This window comes from Kogia breviceps, chromosome 1, assembly GCF_026419965.1.
Source record: "Kogia breviceps isolate mKogBre1 chromosome 1, mKogBre1 haplotype 1, whole genome shotgun sequence".
Taxonomy (NCBI): domain Eukaryota; kingdom Metazoa; phylum Chordata; class Mammalia; order Artiodactyla; family Physeteridae; genus Kogia; species Kogia breviceps.
The window spans coordinates 185,681,145-185,702,688 of record NC_081310.1 but is presented as its reverse complement, the minus strand read 5'-3'; the positions used below and the strand labels follow the sequence as shown (position 1 = coordinate 185,702,688).

At 57.5% G+C, this 21,544-nt stretch overlaps 1 protein-coding gene across 15 annotated transcripts in view; it reads right to left on the bottom strand.

Annotated features, from left to right (window-relative positions):
- Positions 1-21,544, bottom strand: part of HSPG2 (heparan sulfate proteoglycan 2) — a 102,108-nt gene that overhangs the window by 34,192 nt on the left and 46,372 nt on the right. For 6 of the 15 annotated variants that reach the window (XM_067015436.1, XM_067015428.1, XM_067015411.1 and 3 more), the window contains 31 exons: positions 20,220-20,351; positions 19,924-20,068; positions 19,678-19,829; positions 19,436-19,582; positions 17,831-17,994; positions 17,132-17,311; positions 16,840-17,036; positions 16,584-16,731; positions 15,735-15,862; positions 15,302-15,388; positions 15,155-15,213; positions 14,920-14,987; positions 13,869-14,030; positions 13,571-13,747; positions 13,253-13,432; positions 13,021-13,139; positions 12,256-12,367; positions 11,972-12,085; positions 11,754-11,881; positions 11,284-11,370; positions 10,746-10,795; positions 10,334-10,428; positions 9,881-10,021; positions 9,292-9,483; positions 8,181-8,219; positions 6,758-6,952; positions 5,819-5,902; positions 3,431-3,523; positions 2,994-3,074; positions 2,539-2,769; positions 746-859 (listed from right to left, as the gene is read on the bottom strand). In XM_067015436.1, coding sequence (XP_066871537.1) covers positions 746-859; positions 2,539-2,769; positions 2,994-3,074; positions 3,431-3,523; positions 5,819-5,902; positions 6,758-6,952; positions 8,181-8,219; positions 9,292-9,483; positions 9,881-10,021; positions 10,334-10,428; positions 10,746-10,795; positions 11,284-11,370; positions 11,754-11,881; positions 11,972-12,085; positions 12,256-12,367; positions 13,021-13,139; positions 13,253-13,432; positions 13,571-13,747; positions 13,869-14,030; positions 14,920-14,987; positions 15,155-15,213; positions 15,302-15,388; positions 15,735-15,862; positions 16,584-16,731; positions 16,840-17,036; positions 17,132-17,311; positions 17,831-17,994; positions 19,436-19,582; positions 19,678-19,829; positions 19,924-20,068; positions 20,220-20,351 — 4,001 coding nt within the window. The remainder of the gene's footprint in view (positions 1-745; positions 860-2,538; positions 2,770-2,993; positions 3,075-3,430; positions 3,524-5,818; positions 5,903-6,757; positions 6,953-8,180; positions 8,220-9,291; positions 9,484-9,880; positions 10,022-10,333; positions 10,429-10,745; positions 10,796-11,283; positions 11,371-11,753; positions 11,882-11,971; positions 12,086-12,255; positions 12,368-13,020; positions 13,140-13,252; positions 13,433-13,570; positions 13,748-13,868; positions 14,031-14,919; positions 14,988-15,154; positions 15,214-15,301; positions 15,389-15,734; positions 15,863-16,583; positions 16,732-16,839; positions 17,037-17,131; positions 17,312-17,830; positions 17,995-19,435; positions 19,583-19,677; positions 19,830-19,923; positions 20,069-20,219; positions 20,352-21,544) is intronic. The other 9 variants (XM_059053017.2, XM_059053027.2, XM_059052979.2 and 6 more) reach the window with 4 other exon arrangements.

The window sequence follows — 21,544 nt, the reverse complement described above, 5'->3', positions numbered from 1 at the left end:
GCTTGTGGCTCTGTCAACCCCTGGTCCTTGACCACATACCCTGGACAGCTATACATACACCACTCCAAAAAGTTCAGGTATAAAAAAACTACTGAAATATTCAAAGACGTCATGAACTTGTAAGTGAAAAAAGTTGATCATAAAACACAGTGATCCTATGGTTATTTGTAAAACGAAAGGTATATTAATCTGCATAAATATTTGCCTAGAAAAAGAGCAAAAGAGCTCCAGAGTCTAACATTGACAGTAATTACCTCCAGATGGTAGGATTTCAGGGAATTTTTACTTTCTTTTTAAGTTATCTCTATAGTCTGATTCTTCTACAGAAAACATGTGTCACTTTGGTGATAAGAAATAGCAGGAACCAAAGTTTTCTTTTCTTTTTTTTTTTTTTTGGCCATGCCATGCGGCTTCAGGGATCTTAGTTCCCCGACCAGGGACTGAACCCGTGCCCGCTGCAGTGGAAGCGTGGAGTCCTAACCACTGGACCACCAGGGAATTCCCCCAAAGTTTTCTTTATAAGGAAGGATGTTACTCCATAGTTCTGGCCACCCCACCATGCCTGCAACCCCTCGATGCCCAGACCTGCTGGGCCAGGCGCTTTTCCCCATAGGATGTGCCCCACGACCTTGCCCCTGGATCTGGGTCTATCCAAACCAAACCCCTCCCTATCCCACAGCCAGCCCTGACACCCCACCCAGGCCCAGCCAAGCTGACCCCTGCCCTGGCCCTGCTTGCATCTCACCGAGCAGGCCCCGGTCTCTGGGTGGCACAGGTCTGAGTGGCCATTGCATTCGCACAGCTCACAGTGGCCAAGGTAGAGTCCACTCCCAGTGCGCGTGTAGCCCGGGGCACAGTCCTGGGGGTAGAGAGGACAGTTGGTCTCCGTCTCCACTGTGGTCCCACCCAGAGACAGCAGACCTAGAAGCCCTCTCCTCCATCCCCCCTCCACCATCTAGACTCCCATTGGCTGTTGGCAGGGAAATTCCAGGCCCAGCTCTCCACCCCAGCATCCCCTCTTAGCTCTCCTCCCCCGTCTTCACTTTCCCAACACTCCAGAACTGGGACAGTGTCACCCCCATCCTGCCTGGCATCTCCAGTCACTCTGGATATACTGAAATAATAGTTCATTCTTAATGGAGAACCCTTCTCCAGCCCCAGGACTTCATCCCTGAAAATTCTTCTGGCAGGGTCTTTATTGAAAAACGTAACCCTGAGATAGAAAAAGGGAGTTCAGGAGACCTGGATTTGGAATGAGTCCTCGAAGACCTTTATGACTATGTTTACATTTGCTCAGTAAAGTGAAAGAGGCAGCACCCATATAACCAAGGATGTTTTTACACATCCTCAGTGAGTAATCATGGGTTCTGAAAATAATGAATTTCTACTCCCTGCCCCTTCTTTGAAATCTCTCCAGGCCCTCGCTCCCCGACCACTTCAAAGGGATGTTTATAAATCTGTTTTGCTTCACTGGAAAACGTGTACCAAGGATTCTGCTTTCCCCAGGGGTTCTCCTTCAAAATGTGTTAAATTTTATAACTTCAAGGGACGTGAAGTTCATCTATTTGGATTTGAAAGTTCTTGTGGACACAGCAAAGGTGCACAGGTATAAAGCTGCAGAGATGTGGACTTCCCACTGGGACTTCCTCGGTTGGGTGGGGGGCTAGCTGTTTCCACACTTGACCTCCCTGCCCGCCACTTGGCATTGTAGCCCTGCCCCTTTCCCTCCTGCGATCCCCCTTCCCCAGTGCCACATTCATTCATCAAATGTTAACTGGTTGCCTGCTTCGTGCCTAGGGATTCAGTGGAGAACAGTCAGCTCAGGCCCTGCCCTCGCGTTCACAGTCTCCAGCTGAGCCCTGCAAATGTTCTTGGAGTCCCTCCAACTGCCTCCCCTCTCTTCCACTCCGTCTCTTCCCTCCAGATAAGACTCACTGTCTCTTCCCCCGCCCCATCCATCTCATTCACTGGGGGCAGAGGAATTTTCCTGGGGTTCAGTTCTGACCCCAGCACTCCCTCAGCAGCTTGGCAGTCCCTGCTGGAGGGAGCCTTGCTCCAGGCCTGAAGAAGCACCCCCCACTCAGCTTTCCAGGGGTGACCCTTCTGCATCGCAGGCTATGTCCGCACACATTCCTCCTTCTGAACTTCTGCTTATTCCGCCCTCCCTGCCTAGAATGCTACTCCAATCCACGCTGTTCACCACTCGGAGGCATTTCCATGCTCTGTTTTGGGCTAATTTGTGTCTCTGTCTCTCTGTCTCTGGCGGGCATCCTGGGAACATGAGCTGGGTCTTAACCTCTGCAGAGTGTAGCTATGTGCCCTTGGGTAAGTTGTGTACCCTTCAGTGCCTCATTTTTTAAAAAAATCTGTTAAAAGGGGACAATTACACATCTCTCAGTGCTGTTGGGAAGAATAAATGAGATGTTGCTGAGTTTATTAAAGTTATGACACTAATCACAGGTGGCCATGGAAATCCCAGTTGACCGCTTGCTGATCCAGCTGTGTTAGTGCAGAGGCATCTGGGCGGGTCACACTCACCTGGCAGGACGAGCCGACATAGCCCGGGGGGCAGCGGCATTCCTCCACCTCAAGGGCCCGGGGTCCCTCTGAGGGCCCAGGCTGGGCGACCTCCAGGCTGACCGCGCTGATGCTGGCTGCTAGCGGCATCGAGGAGAACGTCGCCCGGACCAGGAGCTCGTCCAGGTCAGCCAGTGCCATCAGGAGGTGCTCACGGGTAGCTGGCTGCCCATCAGGTCGGCGCCAGAATTCCTGGGTTGGTGGGGGAAGACAGCAAATGAGGGTGAGGGGCGTTGGGCTTTGTGTGCTGTTCCTGCAGTGCCCCCAGCCCCAACACCTGCCTTCCAGGCACTGGCCAAGGACTGTTAGCTGAGGATGGGGGCAGTTAGAGGCGGTGTAGCTGGCGTCAAAGCCAGGCTCCAAAGCAGGGTGGAGGGTGCAGAGGGTCAGACATGGTGTGGCCGAGTGCCTCTCACCTCTCGGAAAATGATCTCGTAGCTCTTCCTCTCCGGGCCCTGCAGCGCTGGCTGGGAGGCCACCAGCATGATGTTGTTGCCCTGGGGAGACACGAGTGGGCTTGGGAGGGGAACTGAGGGGCTCTCGGGGATAGTGGGCTCCTCTCCCAGTCCCAGTCTCCTACCTTTCCAATCTCCCAAGCTCATGTACCCAAAGGAGTCAGGTACATGCCCACTACCCCATCTTCCAGCAGCGGGGCCTCTGCCTACATAGTGTCCAAACAGATGGTGGGGCGGGGGCATGGGCCTAACTAGGGGGTGGGTGCCAGGCCAGCTGAGTGCTGCCTAGAGGGCAGCGGTGCCAGGCCAGCTGAGTGCTGCCTAGTGCTGCGTACCGAGGGTACGCCCAGCCTCCACCTTCCCCTTTGGCCCACCCGGTGTGGAACCCATGCGCTCACCGTAATCTGGACATCCGGGTCAGACAGCGGGCTGCCCTGGGCCCCCGCTGTGTAGGAGAGGGTGTACCGCAGCTTTCCGCCATAGGCTGCCACCTGCAAGAGGCAAGCCCTGCAGTCACAACCTGACTCTGCCCTCCTCTGGGGTGTGTGCGACCAGACAGGTGAGGGGGCGGAGCCTCCGGAGGCCTTCCTGCACCCGTGCTGTCCTCCCCACCCAACCAGAGGCTGGTGGTTGCCTAAGTGACAGCACATCTATCAGTTCCTTCACAGTCTCAGACCTGGTGGCAGTGGCCCTGAGAAGCCTCTATTCTGTTTTATGGGGCTCCCCATTTCCCATTGTCTCATGATCCCAGCAAACAAACTCCGAGTCCCTTCCATTAAAGGAATTTCCCATAAAGCACACAGGGGTGATGACTGTGACCACCCCAGGGAGGTTGCCAAAGGTTCAAAAGTTCTCAGCCTGGGCTTCCCTGGTGGCGCAGTGGTTGAGAGTCCGCCTGCCGATGCAGGGGACATGGGTTCGTGCCCCGGTCTGGGAAGATCCCACTTGCCGCGGAGCGGCTGGGCCCGTGAGCCATGGCCGTTGAGCCTGCGCATCCGGAGCCTGTGCTCCGCAACAGGAGAGGCCACAACAGTGAGAGGCCCACGTATCACAAAAAAAAAAAAAAAAAAAAAAAGTTCTCAGCCATGGTGGGGCAAAGGGGATGCTGAAAGTTGCCGCTCAGAACTCTTGCCTCCTGGGTAGGTGGTTTTTGTTTGTTTGCTCAGAGTCCATTTCCCCCGTTGTTTTGCAAACTGTAGTCCTGGTTTCCTTTAAAGGAAACTATGTTCTACAGGCAGCCTGTGTGGTTTGAGGGGCCCGGCCCCTCCTCCTCTAAAGTGGAGACATGAGCCAGGTCTGGCCAATCTGCACATTCCACCACTCCCCCTCTCTGCTCCAGCAGGGATGAACATGTGAACCTGGTACTTCTGCCCTTTCTACTGGAACAGAAAAAAACCCCTTTACTAGTCAGACTGGAAGCTGGAGAATGATGCCAGCTGAGATAAAGTCCTAATGAGCTCCTGGATCGAGCCATGCCTGATACCAGCTATCTTTGGGCTTTGCACTTTCATGAGCCAATAGATTCTTCATTGCGGGCAAGCCAGCTGGACTCGGGTTTCCTATTGCTCACAACTGGAAGAGCCATATGTTTGCTGCTGGGGGCTTCCACCTGGGCAGCCAAGGGCCCAGTTCTGCCCCACGGGACTTCCCTTTCTCTCCTCTGCAGCTAGGGCAGTTGTTCAGGTCAATACCACACTGTGTCAGGCCTAGCCCATTTGCTCATTTGTGTTCATTCAGTTGGTGAGCATTTATTAAACACCTACTGATGACATGCCAGGCCCTGGGCTACACAGGTTCTGAGGATGTTCTCCACAAGCTCAGGGTGAGGTAAGGAATTTAGAGGCATAACCAGATAACCATGAAATAGCTGGCTTCCCGTTTTCTTTGGATGCCAGCAAGTTCATTGCCATGTCTAGGACCGAGCTGCAGGTGTGTACAGCACAGTGGCTAAGGGAGCAGACCCTGCAGCCTAAGACTGGGGTTCAAGTCCAGCTCTATTGGCTGGACAGCCTTGGGCAAGTCACTTAACTTCTCTGAGTTCAACTTTCCTATGGAAATGGGAATAAAAATAATACCTACCTTGAAAGGTAGTATGAGGATTAAGTAATGCAGGCCACGTAAAACCCTGCACTCAGCACTGGGCCTGCTGAGCACACAGCCTCAAAGCTTGCTAACTCCCCTGATTGTGCCCAGCTCCACCCTTGGCTCCAGCAAGCTTCCTACCTTCATTTCCCCGTGAACCAGACTGTCTGGTCTGCTTCTCTGAATGTTATTTTATTGCATATTGTGTGTATTCTTAAGAGGCACTCTAAATCATTTCTGGAACAACAGTAGTACAAATGCAATACTACTACTACTACTGATGATGATGATGACGGTGATTCCGACACGACAGGAATGATAATCAGATTAACATTGAACTCTGGGAGGCCAGGGTCTTATTCTGCCCATATACAGTACAGCACAGAGTAAGTACTTAATGCTCTTGAATGAATGAATGCAGTCCCAAGAGCTAGGTCAGTGATTTGGATACAGGGTAAAGGGAGACCAAAGAAGCGGTGCCTTACCTCCCAGTTAAGATAGCCTTTCTGCCAGGGGCCTGTGGCTCGCTGAAGGGTAAGAGCTGAGCTGGGTTCAATCTCAGCCCTACTTTGACCTGAATGTGGGACCCCTCTCTGGGCCTTGGTCTACCCATTTGTGTCATAAAAGGTTTTGACAAAGGGCCCTCTGATATTTTAGGATTTGATGACACCCCTATTCCCCCACCCACCCCAAATCCTTGTTACCTTGTTCCCCAAGAAGGCTTTGGGCAGCTGCCAATAATAGAGGCTTTCGGGAAGCAGAGAGAAGCCTTTGTAGGAGAGAGAGAACTAGGACAGAAGGACAGGTGGTGAGAGTGGATCGAACAGGTCGGGGGCCAAAAGGGCAGAGACGGTCCCGACGGGGGTGAGAACAGGCCCCAGAGGGAGACCCAGGAGGGCAAAGGGATAGAAACCCCACCCCCAGCCCCACAGCTCAGGTCCTGGCCCAGCTCCTTGGACAACTTGCTCCCCTGTCCGGACCCAGACACCCCAACTGCTCTCGTTGGCCGTGGTTTGGGTCGGTGCCTCCTCACATCTGGTGCTATGCCCCTTGTGGATCCCAAGATGATTTACGGGGCACACCAGAGAACATTTTAAAATTTAGTGGCTATTTTGGGACTACCCTGGTGGTGCGGTGGTTAAGAATCCACCTGTCAACGCAGGGGACACAGGTTCAGTCCCTGGTCGGGGAAGATCCCACATGCCGCAGAGCAACTAAGCCTGTGCGCCACAACTACTGAGCCTGTGCTCTAGGGTCCAAGAGCCACAACTACTGAAGCCCACGCGCCTAGAGCCCGTGCTCCGCAAGAGAAGCCACTGCCATGAGAAGCCTGCGCACCGCAACGAAGAGCAGCCCCTGCTCGCCGCAACTAGAGAAAGCCCGCGTGCAGCAACAAAGACCCAACGCAGCCATAAATAAATAAACAAATAAATAAAATTTAGTGGCTATTTTAATGTGTATTTCAAAATGTAAAACTAGCATAACTGAGTTGGTATTGGTTGAAAGAAAAAAACTGGAGTAAATAACTGTCCACGTGGTGTACAGAAATGGCAGAATTTGTGAAATTGGTTCAGAAAAAACTGAAGTCTAGAAAACATGATGGGTGTGTTGGGGGGTCCCTTGGTGGGTGCTTTGGCACATACCTGAGAGCCTCCTGAGGAAGACAGAGAAGCAGAGGAGGAGGAGGGGGAGGGGGAGGGGGAGAGCAGAGCTGCTTGCAGAGCAGCTGCCGGCTGGGGACGGGGTGAGAGCCCCTGGGGAGGGGGGTGGGGGTGGGCAGCAAAGCTGGAAAGGAGCTGCCAGATCTCGCCATCCATCCGCCTCTGGGCCTCACCCACCTGGGGGACCGAGAGAGGGAGGACAGGGGAAAGGGGCAGAAGGACAGAGAGGACACCATGAGGCTTGCCTGCCCCCAGGTCGTGCCAGGCCCAGCCAGCCGCCCACGCCTGTGCTATCTGTTCACAAGTGCCGATGCCTGATGCTCTGGCCTTTGTACCTGCTGCCCTTTCGCTCCCCGTGAGACGGGTGGAGCTCCCTGGAATGGGCCCAGCCTACGGGGAGAAGCTCATAGAGTGGGTGCCCATGGTAAGAGAGGGGCAGACAGTTCTGCCCAAGCTCAGGCTAGAGGGGCTGGAGGCAGCCCCAGGGGCATATGTGGTGCCGAGACAGCTCCTTGGGCCTCACGTTCCGTGCACGCCCATGGTACCAGCCCAAGCCACTCCCAGTTCTGTAATGTTTCCCAAGGGCAACACTGGAGTGGTCCGGGCGTCAGGTTGGGGCCTGACCTGGCCTGGGAGAAAACAACCCAGGAAGGCCAGGGCCTCAGCCCCAAGCTCCTACTTGGACTGTGCTCTCTGGTTTCTTCCCTGGGGCCCTAGACACAGGCTGTCCCCAGCCAGGCCTTGGCTGTCCCCTGTGACAGCCTCTGTGTCCGGCCCTTGCCCTGTGGAGGCCCCAGGATGCTCCCAGCAGCCACAGCTGCCCGCAACTGCTCCTCTGAGAGGGACGTGCGGTTCTGACGGGTAGAGGGCACAGGCCAGCTCAGACCCTCCCAGAGCCCCAGAGCTGGAGCCCTGGGGGGTGTCCTCTCCCCATGGAAAAGGTGGCCAGAAAGGCCCACTCGGACTGGGGAGAAAGATGCATGCTCCCCTCTCCAGGCTGGCACACAGGGTTAACTCCAGGCCGTGGAGGGCCATACACACACAGATGGTTAACGGAGGCTGCTTGGGAGACAGCGCTGGGGTAACCTGGTAGGCCAGGTATAGTCACGTAGTTTAGCATCAAGTTAGTTTCCTGGCTAACTCAGCCACCACTCTGGCCACAGACAGTTGGCACCAGGACCAGACCACACAGTAGATGAGGCACACACCCCTCATGGTTCTAACTCCTGCTATCACAGGGCATGGGCGCAGCAGTGCCCTGACCGTGGGCCATCGGGCACGACCTGGGTCCACGTGGACCCATATTGCCCGGGGCGCTGGGCATCTCCCCACGCGGGGCCGAGCATCCAAGAACACACCATGCCCACGTCACATCAGTTTCACACCACTCAGATTGCGGGCCTACCTGGTGAGCCTGTCGCATCCGCGCAAAGTATGCCTCCCTCTGTGGGGCACAGGGAAATGCCAGGAGAAGGAGTCAGAGAGAGAGAAAGGTCTGGAGCTGCGGGGCAGTAGGGAGGAAGCTGGGCTACGTGGGTCTGTCCAAGGAACAGGGACAGGGCAGCCTTGAACACCCCTTCCTCAGTGTCCCTGACCTTCCTGGGGCCCTGAACGTGGGGACATATCTGCTTGAACACCGGCCTCAGCCAGCAGGGGATGCCTGTACCAAGACCCACTTTCCCTGGGTGCCCCCAGGTAGCTCTGACCGCTCACAGAACCCATTTGGGCGGCCGCCCTGGAGTCCAGCCCAAGACCCTGCGCCCCACTGTGCCACTAACACCATCGCCCCATCACCTCCGTGCTAGACCATGACTCTGGAGGAGCAAAGACTCTGACTAGTGTAGTATTTAAGGGCGGCCTCTGACCTGGTTGGAATCCCAGCATTGCCACCTTCAGGCTGTGGGAGCCCAGGCAAGTCACCTAAGCTCTCTCACCTCAGTTTTCTCACTTATGCAACAGGGCAGTAGTTGTACTTAGCTCAAACAGTTGAGATTTATGACATGTAAAAGTGCTTGCAACAGTGCCCAGCACAGAGTAAGAGATCAGTAAATATGACCTTTCATAAGAATACCCAACACCAGGCACAGGGCTGACAGCACAGAGGGAATTCCACGTGTGAGCAAATGAATGAAACTGAAAGTGTGTCTCATTTGTCCTTGTGTTTCCAGGGCCTCGCTCAGGACCTGTTTGTTGACTAACTGCGCGAAAGCTAGTAATCATGAACGGTCGAGCACTTATTATGCACCAGGCCTGAGCTCTAAGCCTCCGAGCTGCTTTGGAGCTGAGGTTTATCAAAAGGCAGCCAGCTGGGAAGCGGCAGGGCTGGGTTTAGGCCGAGGCCTATCTGACCCCAAAGGCTGCACGCTTAACCATGACATGGCTGATGCCTCCCTGCCGGCCCAAACTGCTCTGAGGTCAACTCATGTCTGAGTCCCTGCTGGCCCCAGGGCTCGGTAGGGGCCTGGCTCAGAGCTGGCGATCAAGCAGGGTCTGCCAGGCCCTGCCGCATGTCACACCTTGTCTCCCTGGTATGTCTCCGGCAGCTGCCAGTAGAAGGACTCGTGGCCAAGGTTGGCGAAGTTGCCAAAAGTAAGCTGGGCACCCTCGGGCACCGGTTCCACGGTGAAGCCTCCTGTCAGGTGGCTGTTCCGCTGTGGGTTCACCAGGGTGAAGCCTTGGAAGTCCCCGGGGGCAAAGTGGGTGGAGATCTGGCAGCAGAAGGAGGACGGGGGTCAGTCTGGGCACTGGGGCAGGCACCTTGATGGGGGAGGGGCGGGTGTGGGCATTAGAGTGGGGAATGGGGGGATGGTGAGACCAGGGCTAGGACAGAAATAATGGGGAAATGGAGAGGACATCTGGGGGAAGGAGGGGGTTGGGGTCAGGGATGACATAAGCAATAATGGGGTTATGGGGAGGGCATTAGGGGCGGGGGTGAGGGTTGCTGGGATCTGTGCTTCCATGGGCAGCGACGGAGGCATGGGGACAGGTGTCCCCATAGGCAGTGGGGATGCCACTGGGCTAGGCTTCTCACCTGCCCTGCCCTAGTGACAAGCCAGGAAAGGCCGGCGGCAGGCCCCAGTGCCGAGGCAGTGCAGGGGCTCTTACCAGGTGGCGCGTGTAGGAAGAGCTGGTGCACTGCTGGGTGATGCCCATGCAGAAGCAGGGCAGGCAGCCAACCGGGTTGCTGGCGCTCAGGTGAAAGTGGTGGGGCCGGCAATAGCTGCAGGTGAGGCCTTCCACCTGGGCCTGGAGGATGGGTAGAAAGGTGGGTGCGGGGAGCTCGGATGGTTCTTGCACCTTCAGCAGCCTTTGAGGCCAGACTTCACAGCCACTTCCAGCAGTTCTAGGGAGCCCCTGCTGCCCCCGTGCCTAGGCCCCAGCTCCCAAAAGATGCTGCCTGACTTCCCACGAGGCCCCGAGCAGTAGGGCAGAGATGGGCCCTGCGAGGAAGGGTGGCAGGGGCGCAGGGACAGCCCTGAGGGTATGGTGACAGGGAAGGCCTGGAAACCGTTGTGGCTGCGGTTCAGGGCCTCGTGGAGGGCAGGGGTTTGTACTAACCTTGCACTGGCATTGTCCAGCAGAGTCACACTGGTCGCTGATGCTGCCCTGGGGGTCACAGCCACAGCCAATCGGCTCTGGCAATTGGCCGTCTCCTGAGGTGGAGGGAAGACACACTGGAACCCCAAACCTGCCACTCAGCATCCCCATTTTCACCACCCTCTGGGCATCTAACCCGCCACCTGAGAGAGGAAGTGTTTGTTTCTGAACACCTACCACGCACAGGCATTATACACATTCACAGCAGCCCTCTGGGGTACGTGGGCCTTTTACTGCCCGCATTTTACAGATAAAGAAGCCGAGGCTCCGAAAGGTAGAAGTCACTTGCCCCAGGTTGAAGGAGAACAAAGGCTCTGTCCTAGCTCCACCCCTAGGGTAGCCAGATCCCCAAAGCCTCCCCAACCCTACTCACTTCGACAAGGCTGGCCCTGGCTGGGGTTGCCATAGTAACCTGGGGCACACCTGTGGTGAGAGAAAGCACTGGGTGAATGGAGGGAAGAACCACAGAACCCTGGACTGTGCTGGGGGCCCCATATTGGACTCAATGACCTCAGAGTGATGGAAGGAAACTATTAGCCTAACTCACCCATTTCACAGATGGGGAAATAGGTGGGAGAAGAAGGGCAAGGACATGCCCAGCATGGTCAGGTCTCAAACCCAGGACTTTCAGCAAGAATGAGGGGTTTTCTGGGAAGATTCTGGCCTGGTTGGGGCAGGGGGGCAGGGGGGTGTTGGGAGTTGGGCGTAAACTGCAGGCCTAGATCTCTGAGGGCCTCGAATGCCAGGCTAAAGGTTTAGGCTCTCGGGTAAAGGAGCTGATTGTCTTCTGGGGGCCTTTGTGAGGCAGAGTGGGCGGATTCTAGTTCCTTCTGCTCAGGAGGGCGGGGCCCAGCCTGACTCCAGGGGCGGCCCCTCCTGCACGCTCCCCACCCTGCCCGCACGGGCCTCACCTCTCACAGCGACGCCCGCTGTGGCCTGGGGAACACGCATCACAGGTGGGATGGCCATCTGTGTCCAGAAAGCACGTGTGGGTGGCTCTGTGGGTGTGGGGGGCAAATTTCCAGTTAGAAGGTCAGCAGCTCTTCTTTCAGGACCAGGGCAGGAGGGAGAGGAGGAGCGGGCGTGTGAGTTAACGTGTCCTGAGTGCCAGCTACATGCCAGGCTCTGTGCTAAGAGTTCCGTGGCATCATCTCATGCTCATACCGGAGGCCAAGGTGGAGGTACGCCATTATCCCCATTTCACAGATGAAGAGATTGAGGCCCAGAGAGAGAAGTGTATCTTATACAAAGTGACACCTGGAGGAAGTGGTAAGGCCATGATTTAACCACTGCCTCTCAGAAGGGTCTGGGAAGAAGGAAATCTGGGACAGGGCAATGGACGTGTCAGGAAAGGGCAGGTACGGGCAGGGACCGGACGCACTGGCCAGCAGCAGGGGCTCCGTGACAGAGGCATGGCTGGCAGTCTTGTGGTGTCCCACGCTGGGCATCCCCGTAATATCCGGGCTGGCACTGCTCACATCGGGGGCCCTCTGTGTGGTGCTGGCAGCCCTGTGGGAGGGGGGCAGAGAACGTGGGTTGAGGCTGAGCCCCCGGAGGCCACAGATTCCTGGGGCAGGAAAGAAGGAGGGTGGGACTCACCTGGCAGGCACCTGTTTCAGGCTCACAGACCTCTGTGTGGCCGTGGCAGCTGCAACGTTCGCAGGTGCCCAGGTAGAGGCCACTGGGCATGCGTGTATAGCCTGTGTCACAGTCCTGGGGGCAGGAAGATGATGGTGGAGGGCCTTCCTCAGCAGGGGCTGTTCTGGGAAGGGACCACTGGATGGCTGGGGCGGGCTTGGGGAGGTGGGAGAGCTAAAGGAGGAGGAGTCAGCAAGCACCGTGGAGGGAGCTGGCTGGACAGGTGGGTGGGGCCCAGGGCTCACCTGGCAGGATGGGCCACGGTACCCAGGTGGGCAGGTACACTGCTCCACTTCCAGTGCGGGGTCCTGGCCGGTGTCCTCAGGCACAGCCACATCCATGCTGATGCCAGAGATCCTGGGTGTGGCAAGACCCGCTATGAATGAGCACTTGCGCTGGGCCTGGCACCCCTGGAGCCCTACACGCTATCACCTCATTAATCCTCCCAGCAGCCCTGCTGTGATGTTACTGGGGCCCCATCCAGCTCCCTGACTGGGCGTCCACGCCCCAGCGGCTGCAAGGGCTGTGCTGAAAGGCTTATACCTGTAACTTACTCCAGGGAATGAGCCTTCCTTGCCAGGAGAGGTCACACTGCCCCACTCCCTTGCGGTGACCAATGACAGACTGACCCAGGGTACAAAGGTCCCTCTGCCTCAAGGCAGGATGACTGCAGGGCTCCATGGGGATGAGACGGAGGCCCGTCTTCACCAGACACCGCTTCCTTGCCTGGCCACTTCTCCCTCCTGTGTCCCTCCCTCCCAGATTCTCCTTGTCAATCACGGGCACCCAAATCCCCATCTCAGGCTTTGCTTCTTGGGGACCCGGCCTAAGACAAACCTTCTGAGGGCGGTACTTTGATCATCTCCATTTTACAGATGGGGAAAATGAGGTACAAGAAGGCCGCAGAGCCAGAAGGCAGCAGAGCTGGCAGTCTGGCTGCACCACGTCGCACCGCTTAGCCTGGAGCCACCCCCAAGTCCCCTCCGGTCCTCCCGCCCCGGGCCCGACACCTGCTCTCCGCTGGCCGCTGGGTGTAGGATGCCTGGATCAGGAGGGCGTCGATGCCAGCCAGCGCCATCAGCAGGTGCTCCCGCGTGGCCGGCTGCCCGTCAGGCCGCTGCCATGCTTGCTGCCGAGGAAAGAGCTTATGGGCTGCGACCCCTGACAGCCTGACACCTGAGTGAGAGGAGCAGGGGGCCTGCCCGCCTCCCCCCGGGGATCTCCTGGGATGGTGCTGCTCACTTCTCGGAAGGGCACGGTGAAGGTGCTGGGCTGGCCGGGGCCAGGCTCCTGGGAAGTGTGATGCTCCAAGATGATGTTATTGCCCTGCAGTACCACCAGCGGCTGCCTGTGCAGGGCCGCAGAGCCAGGCTGGGGCCGCTGGGTCACTGTAAAGCGCAGCTCTCCGCCATAGGAGGTCACCTGGGACACAGGGCAGACAGGTGCTCAGCTGCAGCCCCCACCGTCGGGCCCTGCCACTGCTCTGGCCACCTCCTCCGCCTCTTCTCCAAAGGTACCATGCTGCCTGGAATTCCCTTTCTCTTCCCACCCCCTGCCCACCTTGTCCCCCAGGAAGCGTGAAGGGAGGCTCCAGAAGTAGGGCCCAGACGGGAGGCTGTGGAAGGAGGAGAAGACCAGTTCCCCGGGCACGGGTGACGAGATGCCCTCGCTGGTGTTGTGGGTGCCCGCGGCGTCGGTCAGGCTGAACAGAGTGGGCTCCTCAGAGGCCCCCAGCACCTGTGAGGGGGGGGAGAAGAGGCTGGGGTGGGGGCCGTGGTCTGTGACTGTCCCTTGGTCCACCCAGCCCTGGGCTTGGCGGTCCCGCCAGTCTGTCCAGCCACCCGCCTCGTGTAGGTACCTGTGCGCGGCTCCAGGAGGAGCTGGTGCACTGGCGACTGACGCCCATGCAGAAGCACTTGAGGCAGCCGTCAGGGTTGCGGGTGCTCAGGTGGAAAGAGCCAGCGGCACACTCGTTGCACAGGCGCCCCACCACGTTGCTCTGCAGGCACAGAGCTGGGAGCTGCAGGGTGGCCCACAGGAGGGGCTGCCTGGAGCTTCCAGTCCAATCCACCCATATTCTAGATGGGAACCCAAGGCCAGAGAGAGCCGTGAAAAGAGCACACGTATGAGGGCGGCCACCATGTGAACAATAATTCCCCATTAACGGGAGCTTATACAACCAATCGTTTTTCTCTTTTCTCTTTGGTTGCTAGGGGGCTCACGAATAAATTTTAGACTTGAAATATAGCAACATGGTCAGAATAATTACTGCTACTATGAATGGAGTGTTTCATGAACTGTGCTAATTTCTATTCAACCAGCACCTCATTTAACTCATCTAAGTCCCTTGAGAGGGATGTGACATCTCCACGCTTCACACGAGGAAACCGAGGCTCAGGAATGGGAAATGATTTACACAGGGTTCCTCAGCTTGCCAATCCACTCTGGGATGTAACATCAGGAATGCCTGATTCCAAAATCTGCCCAGTTTTTTTTTTCTGCAGACACGTGATGCTCCCACCCTCAATGCAAACCGTTTCCCTCCTCTGAGCCCCCATCTCCTCATCTGTGAATTGGTGATGCTACTAGCTACACCATTGTGTCAATGTGGAATGAAAGCACGGTTAAAGCAAAGGTACAGTACAGATGTAACGGTCACACAATGCATGACTAGCAAAGGACCTGAGACTGGAACCCAGGTCACCTGCCACCCCAAACCAGTGCTCCTTCCTGATGCCGGGCCACCTCTCGCGAAGGGGAAGACGAGCCCACCAGGCCCATCCGCCTGCAGCTAGGTCACCACCCACTGGCCAAGGATCGATGGAGAGGATGGAGCCTCCTTCCTCCCTCTCCCAGCTGTGTGCTGGGACCCAAGGCCCCTGGGGTGGGGGAGGGCAGGGCACGTGTACCTTACAGAGGCAGGCCTCTCCAGAGGTCTCCGTGCTGCCGCGCTCATCACAGCGCACAATCTGCTGGTCTGGAGACACAAAGTAGGTATGGGCAGGCAAGACGGGAGTGGGATGGACATAATCTGGACAGAGTGGGGCGGCTCCCCAAGGATCATGGGGTTTGTGCTGGACTCGGGGACTGGGGCCTGGTAGGCAGCCTGGGGAGGTGCCAGGGGATGGTGGCTGCGATACTCACTGGTGGGCCTGCACTTCCCGCCGGGCTGGATGGGGTTGCCCTCATATCCGGGGGCACAGCTGGGGGAGGGAGAGGGTTGTCAACGGCACTCCCATGCCCCCACCCACGATGGCCTGCTTCTCCCAGCCCCCACCGGCTCTCCCTCACCTCTCACAGCGGCGGCCCGTGTAGCCTGGGGCACACGCATCACACGTGGCTTGGCCATCCGTGTCCAGGAAGCAGGTATCTGAGAACCTGTGGGTACCAAGTGGACAGGACATGGGGCAGGGCTGCGATGATGGGCCAGGAGAGGGCTTACAGTCCCACTCTGGGAATGACTGCTGTCCACAGGGACAAAGCAGGCTATGAGGCCCACCTGCTCTTGGTCTGCAGCCTCATAGCAACACTAGGAAGACAGATGGGCCCACTGTATGGAAAAGGAAGCAGACCTGGAGAGGTCAAGGGGCCTAGTGTAATTTAGTGACCAGGTGAAGATTTGAACCCAGGCAGGTCTCCCATCTCCCCGCCCAGAGGATGCCCCTAGCCTGCAGCACTGCCCGCTCCCTCAGCCCTGTGTGCCCCATCTCGAGCTGGGTCTGACCTGCGGGAGGCGTCGATGTATGGGCAAGGGCAGGGCCGGCAGGCAGTGGCCGTGGCCTTGGTGGCGTCACCAAAGAAGCCGGCCTTGCATTTGTTGCACTGTGGTCCCTCTGTGTTGTGCTGGCAATTCTGGGAGGAAGGGGACGGAGTGGTTCAGGTTCTACAGAGCAGCCCTCTGACCCCAGTGTGAGGCCACATTGGACCAGATGGGCTCCTTGAGGGTGGGCCTTGGAGGCTAGCTGGATCAGCCTCTCCCATCATGCTGGAACTACCCCACAGCTTTGCAGACAGCGGAGCACCCGGCTCCATCCTGACGGGGAGCTCACCACCTCACGTGGCAGCCTGTCCCATAGAAGTTTCCAAATGCCTGCTTTGTATTGACCTAAACCCACATTCTTCTTCCAGTCCGCACCCGTTGGCTAGTTTTGCCCTCTGTAGGCCATTCCTTCTACCCCTGACAGCTCTTCAGGGATTTGGAGATAACAGTTTTCCCTGCTTGAGGCTTCTTTCTGTGTCAGCTCCACAGTCCCAGCTCCCTCTACCATCCCTAAGAAACAATGTTTGATTTATAGGCTCCTTCCTCTTAGGAATGCCCTGCTAAGGGCCATGCTTTACACAGTACTCTCCAGGATTGGTCTGACCAAGGTGGAAGAGAGTAGCACTTTCACCTCTCCTATCTGGACATAATATCTCTGTCAATGAATCCAGAGGTCATGGTAGCTTGGGTGGCAGCCATGGCAGTCACTCTGGAGGCTTGTGCTAAGCTTTGGGTACAAGGAAGCCTAAGCCTGAACCTCCCACCGAGCCCTTGTCCCTAGCCAGTATCCAAATGCCAGCTGGCATGACTCACCAGGCAGTGGCCATACACAGGGTCACAGGAGCTGGCATGGCCATTGCAGTTGCAGCCAGAGCAGGTGCCCAGGTAGGGCCCACCGGGCACCCGGGTGAAGTGGGCATCACAGCTCTCACAGGACAAGCCGGAATAGCCAATGGGGCACCTGTGGGGACAGGACCAAGACAGTGGCTGCAAGAACCACGAGGCCTTGCTGTTTCTCCCCTATCTTTGCCAGGGTCCCTGTGGTCCCCGGCCCTGCCGGGTCAGGCACCTGCACTCCTCTACGCTGTGGGCGCGGCCATGGCTGGTAGCGTAGGTGACAGTTGTATCCATGGAGATGTCACTCAGCCCCACGCTGGCCATCTTGGCGTTGTACACTGTCTGGATGAGCACAGCTTCCAGGCTCTGCAGCACCTGCAGCATCTCCGCTCGCTGCACTGGCCGGCCAGACTCATGGACCCAGTGCTCCTGGGTGCGGACAAAGGTGGGAGGGGTCATGCATCAGCACCTGCCCAGCCTGTACCCCCTTCGCCACCAGCCCTGAGGGATCAGGCCCCACACACCTCAGAGAAGTGGACTTGGCGCAGGTTCACAGAACCGGGCTGGGTGGGTGTGTGGCCTCGGGAGAGCAGGCGATGTCCGGCGCCCACCAGGACCACGTCTGGCCGCTGCACTGGCTCCAGCATGCCACGTGCCAGCTCATAGCGCACCTTGTAGCGCAGGGAGCCACCGTAGGAGTCCACCTGGCCGAGATAGGGCAGATCAGGGCTGGGCCGGTCACGGGCACGCTTGATTCCCACCGTGCGTCCACTCGTTCCCCTCCTCCCTCACTCTGCATAGCTGGTACTGCGTGTCCAGCACGGAGCCGGGCACAGGGAGGCAGAGATGGGTGGGACTTGGGCTCTGCCTTGGGGATGCTCAGTCCAATTTGGGGGAGGAGTCGGATAATACTGTGTAAAAGGTGCCCAGGGAGGCCAGAGGAGGGTACTGGGCCCAGCTCAGACGTGGGGAGTGGTCCGAGAGGGCTTTCCAACAGCTGAGTCAGCATTCCTCCCAACCTGACCATGGCAGGCCTGACCCTGCCCTGAATGAACGAGCCGCTGCCCACGGGGCGCTGCGCTGGGGTAAGACGACACGTCTCCCAGAGCAAAGACTGCCCTGCTGCCCCCCAGCTTCAGAGGGAGCGGAGCCCAGGCAGGTTCTGGGCACGTGCAGCGGGGCTCGGCCACCTCCCCATCCACGGCAGCTGCCCGGCCTGTCACCTTGTTGCCCAGGAACTGCTCAGGCAGAGCCCAGAAAGAGCCATGGACCAGGAAGCGTCGGGACAAGTCGACCAGCTGGAACTCCTGCAGAGCGGTGTCGATCTGCAGCTGGGTGGAGGAGAGGGGCAGCATGCCGGGCTGCGTGGGCATCGTCACATTCACGCCTGGGTGGCAAAGGGGAGGGGTGAGGGTCATGCATGTTCTGGCCCAAGACAGCCCCCTTGAGGGGCTGTAACCCAGAGAGATGGGAAAGTTTTGGGAGAAGTGTGATTTAGAGAGAACGTTAGTCTCTCTCCCAAAGTCAAATAAAAGAAAAGGTTTTTTTTTCCTCCTAAAGTTCTGGAGTGTCTCCCAAAGCACGCTCTGGGCAAAGCCAATGCTTCAGAATGATGGTTGGGAACCATCTGGGAACCCCAGGGTCAAGGAAAGGTCAAGGGGATTTTTTTGCAGCAGGACTTTTCAGAGCCTTTGCTTGCTAATAGATCCATGGACTGTCAGGGTTGGAAGAGCCCTCAGGGGGCAGTAGAGAGCTACACAGGGCTGAAGAATGGGCGCCCAAGTCCTGGTTCCACCACCCTCCAGATGTGTGATCTGAGCAAAGGCCTCAGTTTCTCTATCTGTAAAATGGGGGTAATAGTGGCTTGCTTCACAGGGTTATTAGGAAGCTAAAATGAAGAAACTGATATAAAATGCTTAAAACAGAATGTGGCACAAAGGAGGTGCTCAAAAATCGGTTAGCTGTTACTGTTGCTGTTATTATGACGGGTCATCTAGTCCAGCCCTCTCCTACACACACACACACACACACACACAGGAATTCTCTCTACAGCACCCTACCAGATCTCAAGGGCAGTACCAACCATCCAAGAGATGGCATTTCTGTGATAATGGCAATGTTCCTGAACTCAGGTCCGTTTGATGCCTGGGCCCACGCCATTCTGCTTCTCAGAGCCAGAGAGAACGGAGTCCAACTGCCTGCCTTTATGTTTGGGAAAACAGGCCCAAAGAAGCCAAGAGTCTCAAAGTCACACAGGCAGTAACTAGTGCATCTGGAGGTCAGCCCTGGGCTAAGAAGATGCCAAAGCCTTGGCTCTTAATGCTCTGGGGTCGCTGGAGCCTCTGCATTCTGCAGGGTGAGGATGATGAGGACAGTGAAGATGACATTACAGAATACTTACTGGGCACCTACCAGAGACCAAGCACTATTCTGAGTGGCTTATGCATATTAATCCTTTAAGTCCTTGTAACAACCTGTGTAGTTAATATTTTATCCCCATTTTGTAGATGAGAAAACTGAGACACGAGAGAGTAACTTGGCTAAGGGCCCACAGGCAGTAAGGGTCAGGGTCAGGATTTGAACCCGGACTCCGGCTCCAGAGCCCATCCTCATCGTCACCTAACGCAGGCAAATATCAACTGTGGGTTTGGCTTTTCCTTAAAAAGTTTGTTTTCCCCTGAAATGCTCTTCTTACAGGGCTCAGCATTTCTTCAGCAACCCCGTGTCCCTCCCTGAACTGGCCCCATGTGTCCAGGGCATGCTGCTCTCCCATATCTGCCCTCTGAGCCCGCGGGAGGCGGCCGCTTGCCTCCCATCCACCAACGCACCCTTGAAGTCATTGGGCCGGTCAAAGCGCAGCCGGATCTGGTCTCGGAAGCGGCGGCTGCTCTGGCACACGGCGGTGATGCCAAAGCAGAAGCAGGGCAGGCAGGAGGCGCTGTGCTCCAGGTAGAAGTGCCCGTTGGGGCAGGGTCCTGTGGGGCGGCAAGGGAGCGGGCTGTGGCCGGTCCCAGGCAGGCAGCCCCGGCTCCAGCCCCACGCCCGGTGCCCACCTGCCCATGGGCCGTACCTCGCTGCGGGATGAGCTCCAGGACGCCGTCGGGGATGCCGAACACCATGCCTCGGGCGTTCATGGCCTCACAGGTGTAGGCGCCCTGGTCTGCCTCCTTCACATCACGAATGGTCAGCGTGCCACGGCCTCCCTCACTCGTCATCGTCACCCTGGTGGGCCCCGAGACAGAGGTGCGGGTCAGGCCCAGACCACTGGCCGCACCTCCGCCACGTCCCCTTCCCCTGCCGGGGCCCAGAGCTGTACCTGGGATGAGAGGGGATGTGGCCCCAGTTGAGTCTCCAGTTGATGATGGGGGTGGGGACGCCAATGGCCACACAGGTGAAGGTCACCGTCTGGCCCCGGGAAGCCTGGACCGACTCTTGGGGAGGGGTCACCACCTGGGGAGGCACTGGGAGATGGGAGCAGCGGTGAGGGGTGGGAGGGGCAAAGGGAGGAGGGGCGGGGTGGGGGTGGGGGCATGGCTCAGAGGAGCCAGGCCGGAGAAGAGACCGTGGGGAGGGGCCCGGGGCCCAGAGCTTGCCGCCCAGCTCCCTGCTCACTGCAGCCAAACTCGTCGCTGCGGTCGGGACAGTCGCTCTCCTCGTCACAGTGGAAGCTGGCCGGGATGCACGTGCTTGTGGAGACACAGCGGAACTGCGAGGGCCCGCATACATCCTCGGGGCGCTTGGCAGCTGGGGACAGAGCCAGGTGGTGTGGGCGGCGGGTGCTGCCCTCAGGGAGGGTCCCCCATTGCCTACCCATGCCCAACAGCCCACCCTGCCCACCTTGCCCAGGTGTCCCCAGGATCACTCTCTCATCTCGCCCACATGACAACACAGCTGCCCTGACTAGGCCCAGACCCAGACGCTGCTGCCACGACGCCGTCCACAACGTCATGGTCACCGGTCAGCAATGAAGCACACTCTACCTGCGTTCCCCAAGACAGTTACATCTGGCATGCCACAGTCACTCAGCTCCTCCCACAGCCAGCCACCAGAGAAGCACAAGACCGTTGGTCAAAGGCACAGCCCCAGTGGCCAGTATCTCTGGACGCCGGGAACACCTGGGCAGTTCTGGCTACTGGAAAGGTCTTGCGAGGGCCTGCCGCAGCCTGGACCTCGCTGCTCTGTTCCCCTCTAAGTAGCCTGACTGAGGCAGCCATCTATGGACTGGCCAGAGTCCTGGAGCTGGCCTGGTCCCAGGGCTGGGCCCCAGCTAGACATCTCTAGTAGATGGTAACTGACATTCTTTTTCTGGAAGACTGAGCTTGATACAGACACACAGGCAGGGACAGAAAGGGCAGAGTGGTGCAGGAGCAGAGGCCACCCGTCCACAGAGAAGGCACAGAGAGGAGACCAGGAGGCAGCCACCTACTCCCACTCCCTCGGGGGCTTCTGTCCCAACACCCCACGAGCCCCCAAAGTCATTTGGCTTTCATGTTCTCTGTTCTGCGCTCTGTCAACAAGGACTTAGTCTTCCTTAGACTGTTCCCCCGCAGAGGCCTCTGAGAAGGGCTTTTCAACTAAAACCCTCAATTACTTCTCTCTCCCAAGGGGTCACGTTGTCAGGCAAGCTTAGAGCCACAGAAGGGCATCATAAAACTCTGCCAGTCTGCAGCACGATGCTGCTTCTCTCCAGGGTTTGCTGCAGAGCGGGGGAGGTGAGGGGAGGCAAGGAGGAGAAGCCGGACCAGCGGACACTCGGAATGTCAACACGCACTCAAACATGTGACCCAGGATCACAGAGCAATGGTTAGAAGATTATCCTCAATCTTGGACTAATAAGCTCCAGGGTTCACCTCATAGGACAGAGACCACAAGATGCTACCTGATATGGTCTCTGACTCTCCAGTCTCACCCATTGGACTGTCATAATGTTTATAACA